At 32.5% G+C, this 14,525-nt stretch overlaps 1 protein-coding gene across 14 annotated transcripts in view; it reads right to left on the reverse strand.

Moving 5' to 3' along the window:
- The window catches only part of LOC111083236, a 20,799-nt gene extending 10,433 nt beyond the window's left edge, over window positions 1-10,366 (reverse strand). For 6 of the 14 annotated variants that reach the window (XM_022379608.1, XM_022379609.1, XM_022379607.1 and 3 more), the window contains exons 1-6: window positions 10,284-10,366; window positions 6,517-7,125; window positions 4,630-4,745; window positions 3,638-3,678; window positions 3,078-3,140; window positions 934-987 (exon numbers count right to left, since the gene is read on the reverse strand). In XM_022379608.1, the coding sequence (XP_022235316.1) occupies window positions 934-987; window positions 3,078-3,140; window positions 3,638-3,678; window positions 4,630-4,745; window positions 6,517-7,049 (807 nt within the window). In that variant the 5' untranslated portion in view covers window positions 7,050-7,125; window positions 10,284-10,366. Of the gene's footprint in view, window positions 1-923; window positions 988-3,077; window positions 3,141-3,637; window positions 3,679-4,629; window positions 4,746-6,516; window positions 7,126-7,775; window positions 9,435-9,808; window positions 9,895-10,129; window positions 10,143-10,283 lie in introns of those variants that run through there. The other 8 variants (XM_022379611.1, XM_022379600.1, XM_022379602.1 and 5 more) reach the window with 8 other exon arrangements.
- Between the last annotated feature and the right edge of the window lie 4,159 nt (window positions 10,367-14,525).

Genomic DNA, 14,525 nt, shown 5'->3' on the forward strand with positions numbered 1-14,525 from the left:
AAATAAAGAAGTAAAGCAAACAATTATCTCTTCTAGTTACAACCTTCGTATCCGGTTGCTGCTTGACATAGGTTGCTAAGCCTTTAAAAAATAAAGAAGTAAAGCAAACAATTATCTCTTCTAGTTACAACCTTCGTATCCGGTTGCTGCTTGACATAGGTTGCTAAGCCTTTAAAAAATAAAGAAGTAAAGCAAACAATTATCTCTTCTAGTTACGACCTTCGTATCTGGTTGCTGCTTGACATAGGTTGCTAAGCCTTTTAAAAATAAAGAAGTAATGCAAACAATTATCTCTTCTAGTTACGACCTTCGTATCCGTTTGCTGCTTGACATAGGTTGCTAAGCCTTTAAAAAATAAAGAAGTAATGCAAACAATTATCTCTTCTAGTTACAACCTTCGTATCCGGTTGCTGCTTGACATAGGTTGCTAAGCCTTTAAAAATTTCGCACTTGGAGGATATGAAAGAAAATAATGTTTTTAGGATGCACACAAACAAATTAAAGGAATTTGTTTCATCATAATGTTTACTGATCAGGTTTTCATTTGTCGTAACTTCTGTGTTACAGGACAATGCATGTTACAAATAAGAGGGTTTGTACATTTTATTTTTATGTTGAAAATGGCCAGAGAGGATAAGTTACTCTCCTACCACTTTTTTGTTTTCCCACTAAATATCTCCAGAAATTAGCCACTAAAGTGTACAATTTCTTTCGTTCTATGTAGGATAAACAGGTACTGCAAGTCTAATTAACCCAATATTTGTCAGATGACAAAAAAAGGAACAGAACTGAAACTGTAGAAAACAGTAAGGGAAGCATAAAAAACATTAAATAAATGTGAAGTAATCGAGTCTCTGTCCACTACTCAGACATTTCATTAAAAGAATCACATGATAAGAAGAAAAGACAAAAAAGAAAGCTACCGAGGATTACCGGAGCACTAATGAAAGAATCTTGGTAGTCGCTTGGGTTCATTTTCAGCAGCCCCTGTGAGTATCAAACAGAAAATAGGCCATTAGAGACATTATGATGGTAAAATTTTTTTTTAATTCACAAAAAGAACATTAATTGGAAAAATGTACAATAAGACGTATTAGAACAATTTGGTTATTACCTTACAGTGCTCGGTATAAATACCTTTAAAAATGAATTACTGAGCAATTTTTACATTCTTTGTTATTAGTACGACTTATACTGTTAGCATATGTTCAGGATGTTAGGAAAACACGTAGGTTCAAGAAATCAATTTAACACAAGGATACAATACCCTATAACCAAAGCACTTTTGAAAGGTTGACCTTTCTTCTTCAGACCCACCTTTCGAAAGTGCTCTGGTTATAGGGTATCGTATCCTCGTGAGTAATGATTGATAGGGGCAAGCAGTTTTAAGAGTTTTGTTTGTTAAGTTACGTTTTGATAAAGTTGAGCTCACCTACATTATTACACATAGCGATGAAGATTCATGCTGTTGTACGAAAATTTATTTTTTTTGTTTGTTTGTTGAAATTTGTGCAGAGCTACAAGAGGTCCTTAATTTTGAAGTGGTAGACTAGAAAGAAGAAATCTCCTGGGTCGCTCTTGTCAGACCAATCAGTGTCATTTGACCATCACTTTTTTTTATAATTCACCAATGATCATAAAGATGCGAGTGCAAAAATGTTTTTTTTTATTTGTAATGGAACCCAAAACATGAAAACTCAGACCCACAACTCAGCATACTAACCAAAGGGCTGTGCTCAGCCCACCAACACTTATTTTAAGAACAAGTTGTTCATATCAACACTTCTACATAATTCTTTACCTGCTAAGTATGTCTTTCACATAAGTCTGTTATCCCGGTGTACACCGCGCTATCCTCATTTAAATATAGTTTTTACCATCTTTCTGATATTTTTTATATCAGAGTCATCAATAAGCGCACTAATATTAAGTAGAAAGTAGACACGTACAAATGATGAAAAGTAAACAACATAACCTTAATAAATAAACTTAAGTCTTTTCCAAATTGTTTCATTAAACAAAAACTGAAAATAACTGAATACACAAGAATGTTGAATTTAACCTTAAACTACTTATAATTCCCAGCTTAATAGTTGAAGTTAACCTTAAACTTACTTGTAATACGGCTTAATTGTTGAACTTAACCTTAAACTTGCTTGTAATACTGGCTTAATTGTTGAACTTAACCTAAAACTTGCTTGTAATACCGGCTTAATAGTTGAAGTTAACCGTAACCTTATTTGTAATACCGGCTTGATTGTTGAACTTAACCTTAAACTTGCTTGTAATACTGGCTTAATTGTTGAACTTAACCTTAAACTTGCTTGTAATACTGGCTTAATTGTTGAACTTAACCTTAAACTTGCTTGTAATACAGGCTTAATTGTTGAACTTATCCTTAAACTACTTGTAATACTGGCTTAATTGTTGAACTTAACCTTAAACTTGCTTGTAATACAGGCTTAATTGTTGAACTTAACCTCAAACTTACTTGTAATACCAACTTAATTGTTGAACTTAACCTTAAACTACTTGTAATACCGGCTTAATTGTTGAAATTAACCTTAAACTTACTTGTAATACCAGCTTAATTGTTGAACTTAACCTTAAACTTACTTGTAATACTGGCTTAATTATGAAAATAAACTTTGAAATAAACTAATTCTTAGTAACAATAAACTGTGATGAAAAACAAATTAAACAAAAATTTTGAATAAGTAAATCAAGGCTTGAAAAACATTCAAATTGTTCATGTTTTTTTTTACAAGAATATTTACAGTGTAGGTGTTTTCAAACACACTCAGTTAGGAAGGTACAACAAATTGCTTTAAAATGATTTTTTTTCAAAATTCTAACACATCCAAATAGAAATGTCTCCTACGTATGTGTAGAACTGTCTTAATTAGTTAGCATATTCTTTAGAATGGTTCTTATTCATTGTTGATTTTTAGTTACAGAATAAATAAAAGGGTCCTGTCATGTTCACCCTCTCAAAAAATTGGGTCCTAAACAGGAAAAGTTTGTGATCCTCTGTTATAGGGTATCGCAAGTCTGTTGTTTTTCAGATAAAAATTCACCTCAATCACTTCTCCTTTCTTGAGACTTTGTTGAACATCACACAAGGGCACAAAAACTTCAAACTAAAAAATGAGAAGACAATATATATTTAAGATATAAAAGGTAGTCTCTGTTAAGTTTGTTTTTTTTATTCTTGAAAAGATAGGAGCAGAAAGTTAAACCAATCATCTTTTGACAAACACCACGTCAACAAAAATATAACCTTATTTTAACATTTTTCTTTTAAAACAAGTTTTATTGCTTCAGTTCTTACACCAAGTACATTCTTTAAATCTTCAGAACATTGCAGTTCTCAGGAGAAAACAAAACAAAACAATATTTAATGTATCACAAATAAAAACTAGTTCAAATAAAACCTAATTTTTTGTATTTTTGAACATTGCCAAAAACAAGACATTAGTTAATAGTACATAACGAATGAACAAACCACTACTATAACTTTGATATAAAGGATATTAATAAGAATAATAAAAGAACTGTTTCCAAGATATTTCTAGATATTTAAAACATTTTAAAGTTTTTGTTGTATCGGTTACATAGCCATTTTCAAGACACTGACCTTTGAGTCCTTTTGTCGTCTTGGAGTTTTTTTATCCGATTCTAGTAAGGAAAGCAAAAAAAAACAAAAAAAAACAGTAGAATATCTTACTGGTTCCAAAAATGTTTACTTGTGCAAGAAATGTTTTTATCACAAATGTTAAAATAAACAGTATTAAGAGAATCAGATAACCATTAACCCATTAACTGCGGATGACGGATATTTCCGTCACTGAAGTTCTATGGCTCAGCTGTGAATGACGGAAATATCCGTCAGTCGCACATATATATAACTATAACTCTATGCGAATGATGATAATTACAGTTTTATTGTGATTGATGGCAACTCAGTTTTATCTGTGAGTCAGAAAACAGCAACTGAGCTGCTCCTGCAGCAGTTAATGGGTTAATTAAGGCAGTGGTTCAAAACATGGGGATACACAGTGACCTTTCTGGGGGGAGGTATGGAAGAATCTTTGAAAAACATTAAAAACAGAATAAACTCCCAAGCCTCAGTGAGTTACCAGCAAATTCCACTAGCCGACACTCAAAATTCACCGATTGTTGACTTACCCTTCAATTATCATTATTCTTTACTTTCCGTTTTATCAATATAAACCACTTTACACAGTTACCAAATTACACGTATCAGAGGTGTGCTACCGGTACGTGACCCAAAAAAACTGCACTGAAATGTTTGCAATGAAATTAACTAGAGTCAAAACAATGGCAGTGATAAAAACGTATGAAAACAACAATTGAAGTAACGTTAAACAGATAATGATAAATAAATAAAGTTTAGTGTTGTTTAAAATGTTTAGAGACGTATTTTAATGACTAGCTCGCACTGCATGGTATAATATCTGACATAGTTCGTTCACCCAATGTTTGATCTTTTTTTTTTCACATTCAACTTTTGTTTCATTTAGCTCATCATTCAGTCCGATAAACATAAAATATAAAATTTAAACATAAAATATAGTCTTTTTATCTTTTCAGTTTCGTAATTCTTACTTTTACCGAGTTCCAGTGTACAAACTGATGATGATACAGCAGCTCCTTCCTCAGGAAAACTGGAACTAGTCTGGCCCTCTGCTGGAGAAATCCTGGAACCACTGTCAGACTCAGACCTAAAATACATAAAGCAATAACAGTAACAACAGGAAAATTTACCGAGTTGAAATTCAAGTCATCTTAATCCATTTACTGAATGTAATTTTCATAATAAGCCTTATAAAAAAACTAAATTATTTCTTTTGTTAAATAACAAAAGTTATGTGTACAAGTCTGTTTAGTTCACTGATGTATCTGCTGCATAATGATCAAACTTTTTTAAGAAAGAAACAGATTTCTTTGGAAACTATACAGGTTAAATGATATTTTGTCTCCAGCTCACTTTTATGCCTGTTATTAGGCCTAATACCATTTCTATTTTGCCTCATTCTTAATCTCCTATCAGTTAGATATTCATCAGCACAGAGAAGCAGAGACAATCAGAAATATTACACCAGGTTAGCAGTAATCTGAAGGACAAAGTCTATGTAGTTATAACTTGTTTTCATGTTCTGCTTTATTTAAACTTTAACAATCAGAAATATTACACCAGGCTAGCAGTAATCTGAAGGACAAAGTCTATGTAGTTATAACTTGTTTTCAAGTTCTGATTTATCTAAACTTTAACAATCAGAAATATTACACCAGGCTAGCAGTAATCTGAAGGACAAAGTCTATGTAGTTATAACTTGTTTTCATGTTCTGCTTTATCTAAACTTTAACAATCAGAAATATTACACCAGGCTAGCAGTAATCTGAAGGACAAAGTCTATGTAATTATAACTTGTTTTCAAGTTCTGATTTATCTAAACTTTAACAATCAGAAATATTACACCAGGTTAGCAGTAATCTGAAGGACAAAGTCTATGTAGTTATAACTTGTTATCATGTTCTGCTTTATCTAAACTTTAACAATCAGAAATATTACATCAGGCTAGCAGTAATCTGAAGGACAAAGTCTTGGTAGTTATAATTTGTTTTCATGTTCTGATTTAACTAAACTTTAAAGTTACTGGTGAAAGTTAGCTCTAAACAGGAAATAACTACTTACACTCGTGTGGTTTGAGTTAACTAAAGATGGCTCTTCAAAAAACCTGGCACCAAAACAAAAAAGTATAATTATGAAAAAAATATATGGACGACATTACTAAAAGTGAATAAGCCAAACTAAATTCTTACACATAATTAAGTATTCTATGTTTCAGAGTTAACGTTATTACAAAATGTTATGTAACTTAAGTAGCTTTAGAAACAAAATATTTGAAACAACAATAAAAAAACACAGCAAAAGAAGTGCGACAAAGCAAAAACAATCTTAGAACTTTCAAAAGAAATAAATATACACTATAATACAACTTCAAATCAATGTTTAAAACCCAGATCCTGTGTGGAGGGTTTTGTATTGTAACTTGTACAATGATATTTTAACAAAATAATGTATTATATGTATATACATAATTGGTTTGAACAGATGTTCAAACTTACTAAGTCCTTTGGTTTCGATAGGAATATCAAACTTCTCAACATACAAGGGAAAGTGGGTGTTATTATTTTTAAATATATTATCCTAATGAAACTTCTCATTAATGGAAATGTCTGACTAGCTTAAGCTTTTCTTACTGTAATATATCATGGTATTTAAAAAGTAAATGTCAGTTTTCATTGATTATTAAAGATGGAATCTGGCAGAACTCTAAAGCTACGTTAGTCAACTTGTAAAGACTATCAGTATTTGAGCCAAAAGTGTTTTAGTCATAGTAATAGCTTAAGTATGGCAGTTATGTAAGAGATGAACATTAATAGGTGAACTTTTAAGACAGCTATTGGTAGAACAAGAAGGTTACATACCACCCACATATATGAGCTGCATGTTGATCTTTAAGGCCCCGGGGAAGGAGACAGCCTTGTTCTGGAAAGGAGTCGGAGTGCAATCGAGGTCGATAGCCGAGGGTGCGGAACTTTGATCCTCCTGAGGAATGGGAAGATGAACTTGATGGTGTGGATGGCCCTTTTCTAAAAAATCCAAACCCACAGCTAGGACTACGAGTCAAGCGTGTAATTTCCGGAGTTGGATCACTTATGGACATCTGTCGTCTCTTCTTGCGAGTTCCACGTTCAATGAGGCTTTGACTCCCAAAATTAGTTTTGGATAGAGATTGGCCCCTTTTCTTTTTTACCTCAGGAAGACTTTTGGATGTAATTCTCGGCTCGTGTTTCTCGAGAGAGGCAGACCTACTTGGACTCTTTATATACCCAACGTCCATTGTACCATGATCCATCACAGACAGAGTGGCCATTGCCAGAGCTACATCATCTTCAACAGTTTTTCCATCCTCAACTGTTTGATCACTTTCAGATGGGGGTGTCCTTGCTTTAGCCATCTCGATGGGACGTCTGTACGGAAGACCTTTTTCACCGCAAAGTTATCGGCAAATCTTCAGATTTCACCTGAGAAGTCTAGAAATATTGTTATCAAGGGAAAGAAATTTTCTTTAATTCAATCTGTTTTAGAATAATTAACCTTGTTTAAGTTGTTAACATATCTTAAGATGTATAGACAACTCATTCTTATTAGTCAAAAAAAACAAACAAACACTTAAAATTATTTTTCCTTTGTTTCCTAAAAACAAATAAAAAAAGATAAATACACATTATAAGCAACTTTAATCAAGCATCACCAAGGAAACAATCTCTCAATCCTGTCTTCTGTTTTCACCGAATTAACTTAATTCACCTAAACCAGTGGTTCTTAATCTTTTTTTTCTCCATGCCCCACCTAGTCACCTCAAAAGATTTGATGCCCCCTTAATACAAAAACAAATTTGATGTTGAAAAGGTATAATACTGTAATGTAAAATTTAGAAATTTACCAAAAAAAAAATAGGAGTTTAATTTTTCTTATTGTAGCATTTTCAAATTGCCCCCCTGTGGTGCGTGCATCCCACGTTCAGAATCACTGACCTAAACAACTGCTTAAAAGTAATCAAGTTAGAGAGTAAAACAAAAACTGACTGCATTACTTAGGAGTATATTATTTTAAATTTATATTACAAGAAGTATATAATCAACCACACATACATAATTAAAAGTGTGTAAGAGGAACGTACATGTGCAGTAAGCTACTGCTCAATCTCCGGTGCAAGCGTCTTGCCTATTATGGTAGTTCACTATGAACCAATTTGAACACGTGCATGTACAGTACAGGTACTAGTATAGATTAGTATGTGGTCTAGTTATCTTGGTAATATATCACTCAAACAGACTCCGAAAAAGCTCACCCGCTACATTATTACATGCATTCTTTAAGATAAAGGAATTTATATACATGTAGATGTATTAATATACTGATATTAAACAAAATGATATTTTGGGCTTTTATTCTATGAACATTTTTTCAAAAACAAGAAATCCTGATTCTACACAAGTTTTATTAATTACATGTTTTTATCAGCATTGCAATAAATGTAGTAAATTTAGAGAATTAAACAACTGATGGCAGATGGTTATCTAACTTGCATGAAATATTTCACACAGCCTCTAAGCAGAAATAAATACTGGAACTATTTATACACGTGCACGAGGATAGTGAAAAGCCAAACTATGATAATTCAAGTTTAATAACAAATAAAATTTTCTTTAAATGTTCAGTATACTACACGAAAGTCAATTTCATGAAATAACAAATATGTGATTACAAAATTACACACAACATCTAGCACTAACACTACTTGTTCTGCAGCTACATACGACACATTCATCATTGTTAAAACCATTCAGAAGTTTTCTTGTAATGTGATAGAGGGAAAGTAAAGCTAAAAATCAGTTACAATTTTGAAATGTAATTATTTCACTTGAAATAGTGTGTACAACATTGGTTTTCTTATTTAACAAAGTATATTGACTTATTGGAAAGTGTTCAGAGGATGGCTTCTGGGATGATTTTGGAAACAGAATGGTTATCTTATTGGAAAGTGTTCAGAGGATGGCTTCTGGGATGATTTTGGAAACAGAATGGTTATCTTGTTGGAAAGTGTTCAGATGATGGCTTCCGGGATGATTTTGGAAACAGAATGGTTATCTTATTGGAAAGTGTTCAGAGGATGGCTTCTGTGATGATTTTGGAAACAGAATGGTTATCTTATTGGAAAGTGTTCAGAGGATGGCTTCTGGGATGATTTTGGAAACAGAATGGTTATCTTATTGGAATAGGTTATGACCTCTTATTTTCTCTTGAGAAAAGGATAACAAATGATCTTACAAGATTATCTGGTAGACTGATAGAATAAAAGCCACCAATCTCTTTTGGCCAAATTATGGAGATGGCAAAAGTTATTTTTTTCAAGGCGGTGATTAACTTTTAAAATGAGTTATCAACGAGAGTTTAAGAGGAAAATTAATGAATTCCTGTAAGACAAGAGGTTGGTTTAATTTCTACTCTTTTTTTTTTATCCCTCATAGGTGGGTGTGTAATGCATCTTCAAAGGACCATGTAATCTCTTGATATATAAACTGCTTATATACACTGTAACAATTACATGTATTTTAAGTTTCGTATTGTATTATATCATTCAGATATTTATCAAACCTTTAACTTTACTTCATCCATCACATCTAAAGGCAGCCCATTCCAAGGGTCAACCAACCCGTGAAAAATAAAACTGTCTTACCCGATAATGACTCTTTCCAAAATTTGTGTTTCCTACTTCTAGTCCTACTATTATCATCATTAAGTGTGAAAAAAAGATGATGCATCAACACTATCAATTCCCCTAACAATCTTAAACACTTCAATCAGATTACCTCTAACTTTTTTTTTCAAGAGAAAACAATTTCAGAGTTCTTAACCTGTCCTTTTATCAAATTTATAACAACCACTAAGGTAAAGAGCCCAAGACTGAACACAATACTCCAAATGTGGACTAACCAGTGACCTATACAATGAATTTATAACCTCTTTAAACTTGTATTTATTATTTCTGTAGATACACCCTAAAAATAAAATCCTATATGCTCTAAAACTAGCAACAGTACACTGCTTGAATGGCTTCAGAGATTAATTAGCTAGAACACCAAGACTGTTAAGGTTACTCCTATTAAAATCACATCTATAATTAAAATTATGACAGCACACATGCATTACTTTGCATTTATTATAATTACAAATAATCTGTCATTTATTCGCACGGCAAATGATCCAATTCCAATTTCCAAATGCTTTTGTAAAGCATCAGCTGCTGAGTCTCAGCCGGCGACACCTAAAATATTATTCTTACTATCATCACTACAATTAAATAATTATTTGGAATTTGGACACTGACCCAGTGACACATACAACGAGCTTATACTGTTAGAGTTATAAACTCTTTATACTTGTATTCAAATTCAATAACTTCAATTAGTAAAATTCTATTTACCCCACCATTAACAATAATATTAATAAATAAAAATTGGTCTAACTAACGTCAAGACTGTAAGTGTAACAGTATTACTAGTTAGCGAGTATATATTACGCTTAACGTCTTGCAATCATTTTTTGTTACAAAAAATTATAATATATATATATATATATATATAAATACTTAAAATATAAAAACTTATATTAAATATAAGATTACCTTAACAATACCAGTCATAACTGACTAGTTTATATATCCTCTCACTCACTACTTCATGTCATAGTATGCATACCTAAAAGTTCTGAGCAGGTAACGTCCTCTATTGAAGAATATTGAAAATGAAAGAAACTATGGCAACGCGTCAGTAACAAAGTGTGAACGTATTTAAGATAGATTGACGAAAATCTCTATAAAAATTATTCAACTATATAAGCTTAGAAAATACTTTTACATACATCAATATATTATATAGAATATATCAGTTTATGCTTATACGTTTCAGAGCTTATTTGGTTCATATTCTACATTTTGGTTGTAGTATATTTCCCCCATCTTTCGTCAGAAGGCCAAAGATAAGGTTATAGTACGCTTTCAGTCTCATAGTATATTTATTATTATTAATAATAAATAAAGACTAACAAACTTTTTTAATGTTTCGACAGTGCTATTCTACAATTTTGGTTTAGGCTACATTTTCTTTTAATTTGAACATTTGTATCACAAGATGGAAGTTTGACATAGTGTGATAGGCATGTCTTAATAAGTTAATTGCTAGAAAGCTTATAAAACGAGCTGATCAATATAAAACGCATGCTGGACTACAGTAGATAATTGCTTATTGAGTTAGCGAGATGTTAGTCAGACAGCCAGTTAACGTTCATTTCCGTGCATTCTGAATTCATCTGACGAAGAAACAGAGATATAAGAAAGTACCTTATATACCTGAGAAGTTAACAACTAAGTAAACCTGTTGTATTTGCGTCTCCTGTAAACTTACGCCTATAAGAGAACATTAGTTATTGTAACTTGTAGTTGAAGAAATAAAACACTTTCGTTACTACTTAATAAACTGGACGTTGCATCCTTGTTTTTACTCATAATCTAAAAATGAACACATCCAACAATAAAACCATTACAATACTGATATCAGGAGTGGGAATCGTTTTGGAAGAAAATAAACTAGATTACGGATTGTATTTCATGACGAAGACACACTCTGAAAGTGAGATCGAAAATTTTCTGGAACTGATGAAACACGAGAAAGACCAGCACGAAGAAAAAGGCAGAAAATTAAAATAAGATCAAGAGGAAAGCAACAGGAATTGAAGAAAGTTGTTATAAGAACAAGCCACGCATTTTATAGAAACACTACAAACAAAGATAAATTTGATTGAAGTGAAGATCGAGGAAGCCATAGAAAATGTACAGAAGGATTATAACAAAATAATTGAAGAAGTACAAATGAACATAAATGAAATAAAAAGGGAAGTACAAAGAAACATCAACAAAATAAAAAAAGAAAAAACAGAATAATTATAATGAAAAATTGAATAAGTAGAATAGAGCTTAAACAAAGTATAGAAAAGGAGTATAAAAGGGCAGTGTTGCCATGAAAAATATGTGCAAACTATACTGGCAAATATAAAATTCCAACCAATCACATCTCTCCTCATCCACTAAAGAATTTCAGCCTTAAACATAACTATCAAGTCTAAAACATGCAACGTTATTCTCTTTCATTCATCAAATCAGAATATCTATGTTTTTGAGCTTCAGGACAGGCCAAAAGCTTGATAAACTCTGATTTTTAGAAAATAAAAATGGTCACTGAAAGTATGACAAAAGAGAGTGTCACATGGCCAAACAACCAGTTCCCTCTTAAAACTGGACAAAAAAAAAAAAAGGGTCAACATGTTTTGGAATTAGAAAACTTTGTAACACAGAGACAAAGGTTATTTTGATAAAAATATGTTATTTCTAGTTTGTAATGATATGTACGAGACTAAATTCGCGTCACTTTATAATGAATAAATGATTCAAACGTACAATAGTTTGATTATTTGTTGACAAATCAGAAATTCTATTTCGATATCTTCAAATTTTCAAAACTGACATATGTCATTTCATATACACTCACGAATTATAATAATCACAAAGTCCATCAACAGGAAGATTTCGAAAAAATGTAAATTTATTAGTTCAAGAAAGCATCGGGTAATCAATACATTTTCCTACATGAATGAACATAGTTTATAAGCGAAAAACGCTAATGTACAATTATTGTGTACGTTTCTACTATTGTGTTTAACCATCTAATACAAGTCTCCATGTAGATATCCTATCATTAGTGTACATAAGTAAAACCACAAACTCTAATAATGACAATTGTCACACACACTGAAACATTTATTCCCAAAACTTCAAGTATTAGACAGAGAATAATGATCTTAGATCAGCTGCTCAGATTTATAGCTAAACATTCATAGTAAACTTGCAAGAAAGATCAGACAATAGATTAATACTGATGTTCATTGTAAATATTAAAAGTGAGAAACCTTTCCATCAGTAGAGGTGGTATGTGAAATAATAGCTTTATCTTTTTCAGGATGTGATGATCCTGAAAAGAACCTTTAAAAACCAATTGTTCAAACAAAGCCATTTTGTTTAGAAGAATATCCATCGTCTGGACGAATTATCAGTTGAAAAACATGAAACCAATTTCTCAGTATAGTATCTACAGTATATCCAATTATTCAAGTATATGATTAGCCAAATAGAATAAGTCAACATAAACATAACCTGATAGACATTCTCCAAATTTATTCGAGTTTATATGCTTAAAGAACGTTTCTTCATTTATAAACTCTACAAAAGATATCAATAACCTAAAAGTGATACATATATTAACTATCCTGTCAAGAACAACAACAACAACAACATATACACTATTTCATTCGGATCCCAGGGTGGGTGGACAGGCAGGCTAGTAGAGGGTTATGCCCTCTCATCAGCCAAGCAACAAAGATATATAAAGATGGAGAATATAAGAGGTGTGTAAAAGAGCAAAATCTATGATAGAGGTGGAAATGGGGAATTGAATTATAGTGATATGGACAAGGAGAGGATATAATCTGGAGAAATCAAAACGTACACAGTTCAAGCTATTTCAATGAAGAATGTGTGGGAACTGGCAATGGAGTTCGTGAGTATTAGGAGTCAGGATAGATAAATGAGGAAAGAGGGGACTTTGGCACCTCAATGTGATCGGGATTGTCAGGTGGGACGGACATAATATAAAGGTTCAATAGCCAATGCCAAAATGCTTCTTGGGGTATGGACTGTGGTGGTGAGTATGTTGGAGAAGATGACATTATTGACATAACGAGTACAAAGCTGACGAAGAAGAAAATGAGGAAAGGTAATATGGCTGTACAATTCGGTAGTGGGACTCGGGAGTTTAATATGGAAAGCAATTTGAGGGCATGGCGCTCCAAAAGCTGAATGTGAGAGTAAAAGGCAAAGAGGCGGAAATCCAGGCCGTATGACCATAGGTCAATCAGGGACTGATGAAGATCTTATATGTGAACAGCAGAAGAGGAGGGTTCAGGCCCCAGAAGGTAACTGACAGAATGGAGTAGACGAAGACGGTAAGAAACCTTAACAGAGAGGGCGGATAGGTGTGGTTTCCAGGTAAGATGCCTATCAAAGAAAATGCCAAGATAGGTCACTGAGTCAGAAAGGTGGATGGGTACATTGTCGATACGGACGTCAAACAGAGATGGGTCACAGAAATGGCGGAACTTACATGTCAGCGACATAGAGGATGCACAGAAGAGGAGATAACACAGAACCTCGAGGAACTCTGGCATCCAGTTAAGGTGGAGGTGGAGTATGTATTATATGTATGGTGCTTTTAACTGTTTTTTTTATATTTATACAGTAATCCAATATTTATATAGAAAATGGACAAATATGCAGAATTGCTAATAGCAGTTAATTCCTGTGTATTATTTAGCCAGATAAGCTGTTAAAATATCTAAGAGAAAAATCTAAAGTCCAATCCGTCTTTCTATTTGCCACTGAGTTATGATGCTTTCAGGGTATTCCAGTACTCGTTATCAATCTCAGAGAATAAGTGTGACTTTTATATCTGTTACTTACATGTTACCTTGGAATCAATTTTTGTTTGATTTTCTGTAAACTTTTTTCTATAATCTTATTTTGTATGAGTTTTAAAATTGATTGGTATTGTGCGAAAGAGTAATTATAACATGTAATATTATTGAACAACTTAAGAATATTCTGTAACAGATACCAAGAAACATAAAAAAGTGCTTACACTATTGTGACACTACAAACTTTAAATGATAACAATAACGCGCCCGGCATGGCCAGGTGGTTAAGGCACTCGACTCGCAATCTGTTGGTCGCAGGTTCGAATCCCCGTCACACCAAACATGC

This window comes from Limulus polyphemus, unplaced genomic scaffold (genome assembly GCF_000517525.1).
Source record: "Limulus polyphemus unplaced genomic scaffold, Limulus_polyphemus-2.1.2 Scaffold8704, whole genome shotgun sequence".
NCBI lineage: Eukaryota > Metazoa > Arthropoda > Merostomata > Xiphosura > Limulidae > Limulus > Limulus polyphemus.